The following is a 14397-nucleotide window of genomic DNA, read 5'->3' as shown; positions in this document are numbered from 1 at the left end:
CTACCACAGTACATTGTGCAGGATTGTTGTACAGTTATAGTATTCAACACGCCAACAATTCAATTACAGTAATGAAGTAAATACGTTTCACACAACAGATATAAGCTCTGATATATCACGAATTATGCAGAGCTAAAAACTGGTAACTAACTGTTTTCAAATCTAAGTGTCCGGATTACAGAGGCAACAGTAAATCGGCTTAGATTAGGATGAACCCTCCGTCCAGCCTCTCTCATCGTAAAACCATGTTTGATAACATTTCATTTCATTAGAGAGTATTCTTCTGTGTCCACGTCCTCTCCCTCCAGCTCTACGTCCTCTCATTCTTCCTCCTCTCACTCTCACCCACCTCTTCCTCCTCCTCGCACTCTCAGCTCAGCTCTTCCTCTTCCTCTTCCTCTTGCTTCCATGTTGGCTTCCATTGTTGCTGTAAGAAAGTACTCACCTGGTCTTTTCATAGTACTAACATCCTGATTGATGAGCCAACAATGATGCATTCAGGTGTTTGGTCAGGTGGAACGTGTTTCTTGATCATTGGTCCATGTGTGAGGCATTTTGAATATCAGTGTTTTAAACCTGCTAACACGTGACTTCATGTCAGATTCCTGTGTATTACGTGGAGAAACGTGTGCAGTGGTTTGCACAAAGTGCCATGTTGATTTGCAAATTGTGTGAAAAGCTGAAAACGTGTTTAGAGTTTTGGAGATTTGAGCCGATGTTTTGCTCTTTGAGTGTCAGTTTAAAATAATTGTGCTTCATGTATAATTTTAGTGTGTTAGCAATCGAGAAAAATGTAATAACACTTGCAATGCAATGCAATTAATTATTATAAAAACACAAGTACGAACAATTCTCTGGTTAAAGAACATGTACATTCTCTTATGACCATTCACAAGAAACACTTTTAAGAAAGCCTTATAAAGATATTGGTGAATCAGACCCAATGAGTCTGAACTGCACCAAACCTAATAACCTTGTCTTTGTCCTCTGTTTAGATCCTGCTGGAGCCGGCAGTGATCCAGGACGTCCTGTCTGCGGGCAGCCACCTTCAGCTGCTGGAGCTGCTCACCCTCTGCTCACACTACCTCATCCAGGTACACACACTCACACACACACACATGCCAAAGTCCTCTTGTGTTCAAGCTGGTGACATAATAAAAATAAAAGGTTCAATCAGGTCAATTTAAATCCTGTTATTTCATGGAGTTTTGAGAAGTGGGTTCCTTTCAGAAACAGCTGGATGATTGGAGTGTGGAAAAGCTTTTATATTGCACCCTATGTATTGTGGAAGTCCACTTCTCCACTGCGCTAGTAGTAACCAATACATATTTATCTTAATACTAACAACGCATTGACCAGGATTGTTTAGGTAATGGTGTTGAGAGCAGAGTCTTTTTTATGGAAAACAACGTATGGCCATTTTACAAAGTCTTCTCCCCAGTAATGGAGTACAGACTGATGAAAAGGGAGCTCTGTCAGGCTGTTCAGACATTGTTCATCCTTATACAGTACAATGTGCTTTTGATTACGTACCATCACTTAATTCAAACATGTGCTTATGCAAAATACCGGAAGAAATATAAAATATGGTGTACACAGGCCATCGACTTTATTAGGATTGTTCTGATAGTAGCTAAGGCAATATTATGTTATAAAGTTTTTGTGAAAATGAATGTGTTTGGGAAGTAGCAAGCATACGACTGGATAAATGGAACTTCAATTATACAGCACGAGTTTTGTTAAGTTAACATAATTTGTATTTAGCTTATTGATGCTGTTTATTTACAATTACATTTCTTTCAGTTTACAGATGAGCATTTTTCTGTGTGATGTATTGCTTTAAGGGGATGTTAGCATGGTTATTTCTTGGCTGGTCACGGACACTACTTGAATGCTTTTCTTTGGATAGGTTAATGTGCGACAATAGGTGCTAATAGTGATGTGTGAATCTTTAGACAGCCAGAAGGGCCATGTTTGCTTCTTGTCTTCATGCTCAGCTAAGCGAACTCTCTGCTGGCTCTAGCTTCTTATGTCAGAGAGAGTTTTATTGAGTTTCTAATCCAAATCCCTGCAAGAAAGCAAATGCATATATCTAGCTAACCTCACTGCAAGCTTTGATTTTTAAAATAAATCTAAAGAGCTGCTGTGATTATTGAAATTCAACAATCTCTTGCAATCTAATGATGTCATGTGGAGTTTTCAGGTCAGTTGGAGTATGTAGCCCTTGAGTCAGTACAGACTCAGTGTGCTGCTCAAGGACACTTTAGTGGGGGTGGGGGGGGGGGGGGGGGGCTGCTTGTCAGGGAAGGTGCCTGAGTCCAGATCTCTTTAAGAACTAGGCCACCTTGTTGCATGTGCTTTATCACAGACGGATCTTTTGGAACAGAGTCAGCCCACTGTCCTCTGGGTACACAGCCAAAAACTGGGTTAACAGGGTCTTGCAGGGCAGTACCTACCACTCTAAGGTATTTCATACACAGTGTCATGCATTTTATTACATTCAATTCAATTTGTGGTAGTTTTAGAATCACTAATACCACGCAGTACGTAATATATATTTTACATTACTTCTACTATCTTCAAAGACTTTTATACTTTAATTCAAAATCCAAGTCTTTATATTTACATCACCGTATTCAACTTAACTCAAATGCGCCATCTGGTGGGGGCAAAAGCAATTGTATGCTATTGACCAGATAACACCTCAAGCTAAGTGTGTTCTCCATCCTTTACCTGCCAACATTCTTGTTTGCAGAACACATGTCCGCTGACAGTATTTGGTGTGTATTAAAGTCATAGGCGTCAGGCGCTGGGGATGCTGGGGACATTTTCGAAATGGCCAGTTTTCCCCCCACCACTCTTTAAAAGTAACTTATAAATGTTCAGAATAATAGCATGCACAAATAAATGTAATTAACAAGAGCACTGGTTTAGTGTCAAGATGTGCAATTTGGACATGTAAGTAAACTTTTAATAGAAAATGCTCCCGCTGTGCAGCAGCAGGGCGCAGGCACTGCAATTAAAAAAGGTAATGTAATCTAACTCTACTGACTCTAAAATGACCCGAAAACATGCTTGCGGAAATGTTGTTTGGCCTGCTTGCCTGAAGTAAATGTTGTATTTTTGCTTTATTTTCATGACAGAGAGTAGAATGCATAGTTTACATATTGAAAGAAAAAAGAAAATGTGTGAAGAAGCTGTGGAGAACAGGCGTGTTTAAGACTCTTAAATAAAGACGGAGATCATTGGCTTCCTCAATAATTGTCCCCTGGCCACACATGTATACTGGTTCCTACGAAAATAGTGTGTAGCCTGACAGTGACTCTGTACATCCTGTATATACAGGTGTTGCTAGCTAATAGTAAGGACATTAGTGTGTACAGAAAAAAAGGGTGGTGCACAATAGAGTTTTTTCTTTATCTGAAAAAAGTGTCCACACCACTTTTGAAAATAAATGGAGGCCCATGATTAAAGTGCATAGGCCAGACCCATCATGTGGATTTTCCAGACACACTGAAGCAATTGATTGGAAAGTAACAGCCAGTCAGGATGATTACACCTCTGGTATGATGCATGCACACTATTCAGTTAATTGGTTATTGAGTAACTGAAGGATACTACACTTACTGTGTATAGCTGCACTGTAAGTCCTTTATCTGAAATGGATCACATGACACATGTTGACTGGTATGCATGTGTGATTAAGGAGCCCATAAGGGACTTATTTTAGATGATGATGTTAATCTAAAACAATTCTATTCCAAACTGTAGTATTTTGTGTTATCTGAGTAAAATGAAATTGCAATTGCATTTAGAGACAAAGCTCTAAAACATATTGCATATTTTAAGTCTTTACTCAAAAGACACATATAATGCTATTTGATTTGGAATATCATTTTCATTTTCAAGTTGGCATTTGAACAAAATCACCTATGTGATAATTGCCGATGTTATTTGTATACTCACCATTCTAATGGAAATAAGACCTTTAATCTAATTGTAAAAAGAAACCGGTTCAGAGATTTTTCTTAATATAACACACCCTTTTACAAAGTAAAATAAAACAGTAGTGACATTTGAATTGTTCTGAACAGCAGTCCAAATATGTACTTGAAATACCCTGAGTGATTGATCCATGAAGGTGTTAAGAGCTGGTGTCTCTTAGCAGTGTATGTGCTGGAGGGCAGCCAGAAGATGGCAGTCTTATTCCACGAGTGAAGGCTCAATTTCTTGCTTTTACCTGCTTTCCTCTCGTTATGTCGGTATGTCTCTAAACCTGGTACCTCTATGGTTATCATTTAAATGGAAAGTCAAATCAACCCATAGGGGGTCATGGGGCACACTTATGTATCAGGTGTCTTACTCATCATTGGATATGATGGCTTGCATTCAAAAAACGAAATTAAATCTTACATTAGTTTAGAGATGATGTCATCTTTTGCTGTTTGCAAGCACCCAGAGCACATTAATGGCTAACTCACCTGTCTGTTTACGTGTTCCCGCTGCAGGAGCTGAGCAGTGTGAACTACCTGGAGCTGTACCGCGTGGCTGACCTGTTCCACCTCCCCGCCCTGGAGGAAGCCGTGGTGGGCTTCCTGGTGGAGCATCTGTCTGAGCTGAGCCACAGCCGGCAGGACGAGGCCCTGCAGCTGCCCTACCGCCTCCTCAGGGAGGTGCTGAAGAGCGACCGGCTCACCTCTCTGAGCGAGGAGGAGATCTGGAAGGTACTAGAAGTGTGTGTCTCAGTGAGTGAGTGTGAGTGTGTGTGAATATTGGTATTCCCTGCAAGTAGAAGCAGTAGTGTGTAATGTTATGATGCTGACAAATAAAGTGAGACAATGGCAGTGAATGTAGGGGGATTACTTTAGTAGTTGTTATTGCTTTCTTTTCTTTATCTATGTACATTCAAGATTCAAGGCTTTATTGTTATGTGCACATTAGCTATGTAGGTATGGCAATATAAAACTTAAGTCACAGGCTCCTCCAACAGTGCAACATGAATATATATAGGACATAGAACAAATAAAACAGATACAATAGTGCAAGAGAATGTTAGAATATATAATCAGTACAAACTATTGACTCATTGTATATGCTTACACTTGGTTTCCATCGCTCAATGATTGCATATTGCATTGTGTATGCACTTCTTTAAGTTGTAACATAACGCCTTATGCACTGTAGAAACCTAAATAAAAAAGGTTTGATCGTAGAAATAAAGTGAGAGACAATCCTCTTAGCTCGAACTAGTTGCATCTTGGTGCTTAACTACTCTGTATATAACACCAGCACACACACACACACATAGAAATGCATGACACATCATCTGCATGCAGACTAATAAACAACAAATGAAACACGCACCAGCTGCACCTCATACTGTTTGTTTATATTAATGAGCGATAGGAAGGACTGTTTTTGAACTGTGTGCACGTGTGATGGATGGATGGCGATGGTGAGCGTGCACGTGTGCGGCAGTGGCGGGGTGGAGACTTACTGTTTTGACTGTTCATTTGTACCAATCAGCCTCCACCCTTCCACCCTCCACCTCCCCCCTCCGATCTCTCTCTCTCTCTCTGTCTTTCTCCCCTTCTCTCCTCTGATTAGGCCCACCGCGGCTCCATCAGGGCCCCAATCCCCCAGCTGTCACTCGGCCGCCCGTCTGATTGAAAACAATCAGGCCTCTGATGGCACAATTACCCTGACCCTTTAGCCAGCCGCCGCCGCCATAATCAGCCTCTGATTAGGCTGCTTTGGGCCTCCTTCACTTTGCCCAGAAGGTTAATTTAGGCATCAGACGGAAGCGAACGGCAAGCGGGGGCCGTCGTCCGAAAGGGTTGTGGGGGGGGGGGGGCTATGCACGCCAATACCGGGCCGATATATCTTGGCAGTCAATCATCGTCACTCAGAGTTTTCTTAGAGTCTCTCACGCTCTGGAAATCACATTTGCCCGGCTTTGTTTTTCTTGCCATCTTTTTAGTTGCTTTTCTGTAGCTCCCCCCATCCCCTAACCTCTCTCTCTCTCTCTCTCTCTCTCTCTCTCTCTCTCTCTCTCTCTCTCTCTCTCTCTCTCACTATCTCACTATCTCTCCCTGTCTTTTGTGGTCTAACTCTCTCTTTCACACACACACACACACACACACACACACACACACACACACACACACACACACACACACACACACACACACACACACACACACACACACACACACACACACACACACACACACACACACACACACACACACACACACACACACACACACACACACACACACACACACACACTTTCTCTTTGAGGGGAAGCAGGGAGAAGGAGTTGATTTATTCCGTGCCCCGAGGAAGTTGCGTGATGCAGCGTGACCTTCACAGTCAGCTGCCGTAGTGCACACGCACGCACGCACGCACGCACACACACACACACACACACACACACACACACACACACACACACACACACTGTCACTTCAGAGCAATGAGGAGGAGAGAGGCGGGGTGAGCAATAGAGAAAGGGAGGTAGAGACAGTAGAGTGGCACAGATACCTTAAAGAGACAATCCTGACTTGCATATTTGTTCCATATTCACACGTTTGATTAAAATGGGAATATAGGGAAAGCACAAATGAGGTTATAGTCTATAAATCATGCACCAAATGCTGTGTTTTGATTTATGGTGTGATACTTTGGATTTTGTCTGATTTGCCTTTTGTCTGAAAACAAAATGTCCACTATATCTCATCTTCATTCTGCTTTAAGTGCTCCATCTCTGCGCAGATTACGTCAAACACCACTTTGTTTTCCCGGTAATAATATCAGTGATCTCCAGTCATCTCGCCCACATTCACACCTCGGCACAACTAAATAACCTTCCACCGCTCTCAAGTTCAATTAAATTCTCTGCACTCCAGTTCGCCTGCATTAAACAAAGGAAGGAGCCTGTGGATATTTCCCTTCTGTATATTGAATGCTGCTGATTAATAAATACTTGTGTGTGGATGCAGGGCGGGCGTGCCTCAGTCTTGCAATAATAGCCTATAGGCGTGTAGAGAAATAATTGTGATAAGCAGACCCACGCTCATTTCTTTCCTATTATTTTCTGCCTTTTTTCACTCATTCCTCTAATCTCTCATTCTTAACATACTGACTTCATGCTGTTTCCTACTTCCTTTTACTTTCCTCTTGCTACCTTTTTGCCTTTAGTCTTTTTTCTCTCTTTTCATGGAATGAATTTTATTTTACATTTATAAAGTGAGAGAGTATTTTCTGCAGACCACATGAGAAAAAGACAGTTTGTTTAAATTAATATAATCAAAAAGAGGATAAAAACACAAATAATGTTGTCCAATTAAGCGGTTAAGCCCAATTTGAAACAGTAAATGTAATGTATTTATCCAATTGTTCATTTAAATGTATGTTGCAGTATCCAAATATTTCAACAAACTAGAACACATTAAAAAGTGTTTTTTAAAACGCTACTTGGCGCAATTTGTAATGTATATAGTACCATATTTCTATATGTTTCAGTTTCAGTTATTGTGTAATCTTTAGATACTAATATATGTCTTTACTACTGTGGATACGTATAATTATATATATACAGTGGGGCAAAAAAGTATTTAGTCAGCCACCAATTGTACAAGTTCTCCCACTTAAAAAGATGAGAGAGGCCTGTAATTTTCATCATAGGTATACCTCAACTATGAGAGACAAAATGAGAAAAAAAATCCAGAAAATCACATTGTCTGATTTTTAAAGAATTTATTTGCAAATTATGGTGGAAAATAAGTATTTGGTCAATAACAAAAGTTCATCTCAATACTTTGTTATATACCCTTTGTTGGCAATGACAGAGGTCAAACGTTTTCTGTATGTCTTCACAAGGTTTTCACACACTGTTGCTGGTATTTTGGTCCATTCCTCCATGCAGATCTCCTCTAGAGCAGTGATGTTTTGGGGCTGTCGCTGGGCAACACAGACTTTCAACTCCCTCCAAAGATTTTCTATGGGTTGAGATCTGGAGACTGGCTAGGCCACTCCAGGACCTTGAAATGCTTCTTATGAAGCCACTCCTTCGTTGCCCGGGCGGTGTGTTTGGGATCATTGTCATGCTGAAAAAACCAGCCACGTTTCATCTGCAATGCCCTTGCTGATGGAAGGAGGTTGTCACTCCAAATCTCACGATACATGGCCCCATTAATTCTTTCCTTTACACGGATCAGTCGTCCTGGTCCCTTTGCAGAAAAACAGCCCCAAAGCATGATGTTTCCACCCCCATGTTTCACAGTAGGTATGGTGTTCTTTGGATGCAACTCAGCATTCTTTCTCCTCCAAACACGTCTAGTTGAGTTTTTACCAAAAAGTTCTATTTTGGTTTCATCTGACCATAAGACATTCTCCCAATCCTCTTCTGGATCATCTAAATGCTCTCTAGCAAACTTCAGACGGGCCTGGACATGTACTGGCTTAAGCAGGGGGACACGTCTGGCACTGCAGGATTTGAGTCTCTGGCGGCGTAGTGTGTTACTGATGGTAGCCTTTGTTACTTTGGTCCCAGCTCTCTGCAGGTCATTGACTAGGTCCCCCCGTGTGGTTCTGGGATTCTTGTGATCATTTTGACCCCACGGGGTGAGATCTTGCGTGGAGCCCCAGATCGAGGGAGATTATCAGTGGTCTTGGATGTCTTCCATTTTCTAATAATTGCTCCCACAGTTGATTTCTTCACAACAAGCTGCTTACCTATTGCAGATTCAGTCTTCCCAGCCTGGTGCAGGTCTACAATTTTGTTTCTGGTGTCCTTTGACAGCTCTTTGGTCTTGGCCATAGTGGAGTTTGCCCCACTGTATATATATACCTTTATTATTTTATATATTTATATATAAATAAATAAATATATTTATATTTATTCTATTTTGTATTTTTTTTTTAGGATGAATAGAGTATATATCTATCTCTTATATTGTTGTCACTCAACTATTTAATAAAAGACCTCCAGTAGTAACAAAAGGATTATTATTGTCACTTAAAGGGTGAGCCATGTGTAATACTGAATTTGCTTTATAACATATGCTAACTTTATGAGACTGTTGAAATAATATATAACTCATCAGTGTTTCTCTGCTCTATCTGGCTGCAGCTGGTGGTTCTGTGGCTGGAACACGACTGCCGGTACCAGTACACCGAGGATCTGATCCAACACGTGCGCTACGGCCTGATGGACGTCACCGCGCTGCACCACCTGGCCCGGAGCCACTCCCTGGTCCAGTCCAGCCCGACTGCTGCCTCCCTGGTGGAGGAGGCCTTGGACTACCACCACGGCACCTTCGCCCAGCCCCTCCGCCAGTCAGCCCGCACCCGGCCTCGCTTCCAGTCCCTCACCCTCTACATAGCCGGGGGTAGGAAGCGGGAGTCGAGCAGGGTCAGGGAGCTGCGGTACTTCAACCCGGCCGCGCAGGAGCACGTACGGGTCTCAGGTGGCTCCAACTGGAGCGAGCTGGCACCCATGCCCACGGGGCGCAGCCACCACTGTGTAGCTGTGATGGGGAACTTCCTGTTTGTTGTGGGTGGGGAGGTGGAGCACTCCACCGGGAGGACGTGTGCCGTAAGGACCGCTTGTCGATACGACCCCAGGGGAAACTGTTGGACTGAGATTGCTTCCATGAAGGCCTGCCGAGAACACTTTGTCCTGGGGGTGCTGGGGCAGTTCCTGTACGCAGTGGGGGGGAGGAATGAGCTGCGGCAGGTGCTGCCCTCTGTGGAGCGGTACTGTCCCAAGAGGAACAAATGGATGTTTGTGCAACCCTTCGACCGCTCTCTGTCCTGCCACGCCGGCTGTGTGGCTGACAGCCTGCTCTGGGTCTCAGGTATTCAGCTATAAGAAGACGGACTCACCTTGATTCTACACATTAATACACACACACAAACACCTTCTTGTATTCTAGATTCAAACACTGCTTTTGTGCTCTGATTAAAGCCAAGGTGTTATTTTATGTTACAGGTGGGGTGACAAACACAGCTCAGTACCAGAATCGACTGATGGTGTATGACCCAGAGCAGGTAAGGGTGAAGTGATGTCAACTCACACTTTTTGAAAGATTGTTTGGGAATTTCTGCTCTATTGATTGTGAGAGACGGGGAACAGAGAGGGAACCATTAAGGGGTCCAGGGCTCTTTGGCAAAGAGCCCTGGGCCCCTTAATCGTACTCTATCCACCCAGGGTTAAACGGAGCTAAACAGGGCTAGAAGAGTGAAATGTGAGTGCTATATGCGAGGTTGCAGGAAACATGGCTTACATGACTAACTAAAACAGTGCAACTAGTAGAGTGTACATCTCTCCCCTCCCAAACAAAAAAGAAAGGAATCTGACTCCATTGTCCCCCCAGAGTCCTTTACAGTCAAGATGATGGCAAAGATAACGAGAATGGGGATATTTTTCAACACATTGAGCATATAATTAAGTTCAAATAAAACCAAACTCGTAAATTGTTCCTAAATGAAACTGCTCACATCAAGGTCTGTGGATTATCATTGGTAACCGTTAGGATTTCTGGAAAAGAGACATTGCTGATAACTTTTTTAAATGGCTGACACTTTAAGAAACCACAGTATAAACTAGTTCCATTATAATGGAGAGAAGGCAGGCATCTTTACAATAGTGTAGACTGATAACAAATATATATCTTTTACATTTTGGGGGGAACTGTCCTTTTAATACTTTACCTTGTGTTATTACTTTTTTTTAGTACACCTTTTGTTCAGTTGACTATGTACATAAAGCTGTTCATGTTAATGTTTTTCCTTCCTGAAATAACCTTTTGTCATCTGTTGTTCTCATTTTTTTCTTCACTTAGGTTGTTGTTCCGTACCTGAATAAGTGTTTAATGATAGAGAGTTTCCTATAGTGTAAAGCCTTCTAAGAGAAATGTGGTACTTAGGCTATAAGAACAATAGTTGGTTATACTTAAAAGTTAACATGTTGGCCTGCATTAATGTTTGTCGCAGTAATATCATTGTATGGAGATGATGCAGTGCATACTTTTGCAGGAAACACTTAATCAGTGAAACAATAATGACCATTTTTCAATTTAAACAAATTAATGCATACAGTATTTGCTTTGATGGATTACACACCCGGCAGGTGTCAAAGAGTCTGCTAATTGATTTTCACAGCATATGTAAATTAATTGAAACCAATAGCATCGTGGAAAATAGTAAAACTACATACAAGATTTGACTTTCTTTAGCATGAAATCAACATAAAAGTGTTTTTTAGTAAATTATCCATGGGACAAAAACATTTTGTTTACTTTAAAGGGGTCCTATTATGTCAATTTCCAGGTTACATATTAGTATTAAGTGCCTCTACTGTGACAAGCTCTTTCTTTTTCTCATACTGCCTGAGATGTCCCTCCCCTTAGCCTATTATGTACAATGTGTTGGAGCACTAGCCAATAGAAGTGCGAGTGTTGTCACAATAGAAGTGAACAAAGGAGTCCAATCGAGGGTTTTTTAGGCAGGGGGGGGGGGGGGGTGTGTGTGGGAGAGCAAGTCCTTCCCGAGGGGGCTTTGGGATTTTAGCCTTTGCAGACCATTGCATGCACACAAACCTATATAACTACAGGAAAGGAAAACCACAAAAAGCATAATTGGGCCTCTTTCATGTACAAATATTGCCTCAACAATGTCACTACCCTTTTAATTACCGTGCCCGGCCCGTTTTTGGTTGCGGTTCCACTTGGCATAGTTCCGGCTAGCGGGTACTTTTTCACAGTTTTTCTGGCTCTCCAAAATCGAGGTTCTTTCCGGGACAACAACCGGCTGAGTATGCTAAACTACTGAGAGAATCGCTGGCAACTACAACAAAATGAATATATTTGACCATGATTTAATTGTAATACACGTTTTAAAATGATGCCGAAGTAACAACATACTGATACCGGTTAGTAAAAACCATGAATTAATGCTTTGACAAGTCTGCAGACAGACGGCAGGCGAAAAACCTTTTAAAATGCGTGTTTTTTGAATGGAGATCGGCTAAGCTAACACAGTACCGTCCACACTCACAACAACGGCATACAGACATAAATAAAGCAGCGACTGTATTCGCCATGACACAGACAGTCTGTGGTTTGTATTTGTTTAACTTTTGTCTAGTTTCTGAACAGATATGAGGAGCTGTGAGCTCTGAGTGCTAACAGCTAACGGCTGATGTTGGTTTTGTGTTTTGCATTGAAGATGACGTCACGGCTCCGCCTACACTGTGTTACTATAGTTACTATCCCAGTTCCTGAACTGTAATGGAAACGCAGCATAAAGTGAGCCTGGCCTAACAAGGCCTAACTATACCGTACGAGGCCCTGCAGTGGAAATGCGCCATTACGCTTCAGCCTGTGTTTGTGTATGTTTACGAGCCAGCTGCTAAAGATGGCTGGGTCTCGGTGAGGCTGTATATAGTGTGGGGGTATGCAGAGTGTATACAGTATGTGTAAGGTGCCCATCCATATGGGCCTCTGTTTGTACATGTTGGCTCGGAAGCCAAGGAACGAAGAAGCGAGAGAAAGAGAGAAGGGAGTCTCATTTGTATTCACCATGAATCTACATTCACCTGCCAGAGCAACAGCAACCCCCCACCCACTCTACCCTCAACAGATGGCCACCCGTCAGCTCCCAGCAGACACACACACACACACACTCTCATTCTCTGCCTCAATCAAACACACACACACTGACACAAAATGAGCTTCGAACACACTTAGTGGAATGAGCGGGGATCCTGGGTGTAAAATGGAGTGGCTGAAACATATGATTAGAAATAGGGAGGGAAGTCATTAGTACAAGCCAGAGCTCCAGTGTCATGTTATTTATCTAGCACTGAGCATACATCAATTACCCATGCATGGATATGCTTAAATATTAATCTTCTTATTCATCCTCTTTCCCATCCCGCCCTCTCTGTTTCTCCCTCCCTCTTCGTGCTACACCTAACCTGCTTCTCATCTTCATCATGTTCTTCCTTCTGTCTTTCCCCTCCTTCTGTTTTCCCTTTAATCCCTTCTCCACCTCTACAGGACCAGTGGTTGGCGCGCAGTCCCATGTTTCAAAGGCGGGTCTACCACGTGATGGCGGCGGTGAGGCGGCAGCTCTACGTGCTCGGGGGGAACGACCTGGACTACAACAACGACCGCATCCTGGTGCGCCACATTGAGTCCTACAACATGGACCTGGACCAGTGGACGCGCTGCTCCTTCAGCCTCCTCACAGGTGGACAGAGTGGAGAGAACACACATGTGACTAGAGTAGACACACAATTCCAATAATGATACTGGGGATGGTTAATAAGTTGATAGGACCCCATTGGTTAATCCTTAGTGGCCAAGACTGCTTTTTTATTTCTTTTAAATGTTGCTAGTTCGGTAAGACTCATGTAAAGGAATAGTATAAGCTACGCTTGTTTACTTTTTTGCCAGAGAGTTACAGGAGAAGATTGATACCACTTTCATGCTTAATATGAAGCTGTATTCAGGAGGCTTAGTTTAGCACCAACATGGACTATGTACATTTTTTTTCGATCATCTAAAAGGGTACAACTAATGCTTTAACTTAAGAAGCAATTAATTGAGACCCTGAATTCCCAAGATAACACGCAGGAATTTAAATATAAATGCGATAAAACTATGATGGCGCTATTGTTAGAGTAAAAATCAGAATTTCCGAAATAAAAATGTATTATAATTCTTCGGATATTGTTTCAGATTATAAAATCATACATTTTCCGTGATTAAAGTAACCACAATGCTTCACTTTGAAATGTTGGATTTAAGCAATCATACACGAGAGGCCGTTCTTGAACTTCATTATTGGTACTGTCGTACCAATAATGAAGTTCCGTATGCAGTTTGCTTTTAGGCCCAACGGTATACCGTTTTTCTCAGACGCGGAGGGATACTGACTTGTTGTGAAAAGGCACGTTCTATTTGACCGTTGTTTGATCGTGGAATCAAACACGCCTATTGACCAATCAGAGAGCTTGCTCACACCTATGTGTTATAGAATACTTCATCACACCACAGACAGCCATGGTAAATGGTAAATGGACTGCACTTATATAGCTTATATAGGCTTACCCTTCGTAAGCATGCAAACGTATTACTGTAGAATAGATAGTACTTTCAATTGGTTCAGCAATAAGGAAATCAGAAGAATCCTGTAAAACTATACACTGATTTGAGTTGGCAGCTTTATGTCACCATGCCACTGTCAATCAAATCTGAGAAAACCAAACACACAGTCCTGAGGAAGTAGACTAATTCACTTTTGAATGTGAAAATCCTAATATTTAATACCTATGTATTTTCATTTGATTGCAGTTGATATACTCATGAAACATAATGGTACAGA

At 42.1% G+C, this 14397-nt stretch overlaps 1 protein-coding gene across 2 annotated transcripts in view; it reads left to right on the top strand.

Moving 5' to 3' along the window:
* The window catches only part of klhl32 (kelch-like family member 32), a 43488-nt gene that overhangs the window by 24619 nt on the left and 4472 nt on the right, over positions 1-14397 (top strand). For both annotated transcript variants that reach the window (XM_034101683.2, XM_034101681.2), the window contains exons 5-9: positions 996-1094; positions 4509-4724; positions 9137-9863; positions 9998-10056; positions 13068-13260. In XM_034101683.2, coding sequence (XP_033957574.1) covers positions 996-1094; positions 4509-4724; positions 9137-9863; positions 9998-10056; positions 13068-13260 — 1294 coding nt within the window. The remainder of the gene's footprint in view (positions 1-995; positions 1095-4508; positions 4725-9136; positions 9864-9997; positions 10057-13067; positions 13261-14397) is intronic.

This window comes from Pseudochaenichthys georgianus, chromosome 16 (genome assembly GCF_902827115.2).
Source record: "Pseudochaenichthys georgianus chromosome 16, fPseGeo1.2, whole genome shotgun sequence".
In the NCBI taxonomy this organism is placed as follows: domain Eukaryota; kingdom Metazoa; phylum Chordata; class Actinopteri; order Perciformes; family Channichthyidae; genus Pseudochaenichthys; species Pseudochaenichthys georgianus.
Note: the sequence above shows the minus strand (reverse complement) of the source record. Positions and strands in the feature narration are given on the sequence as shown.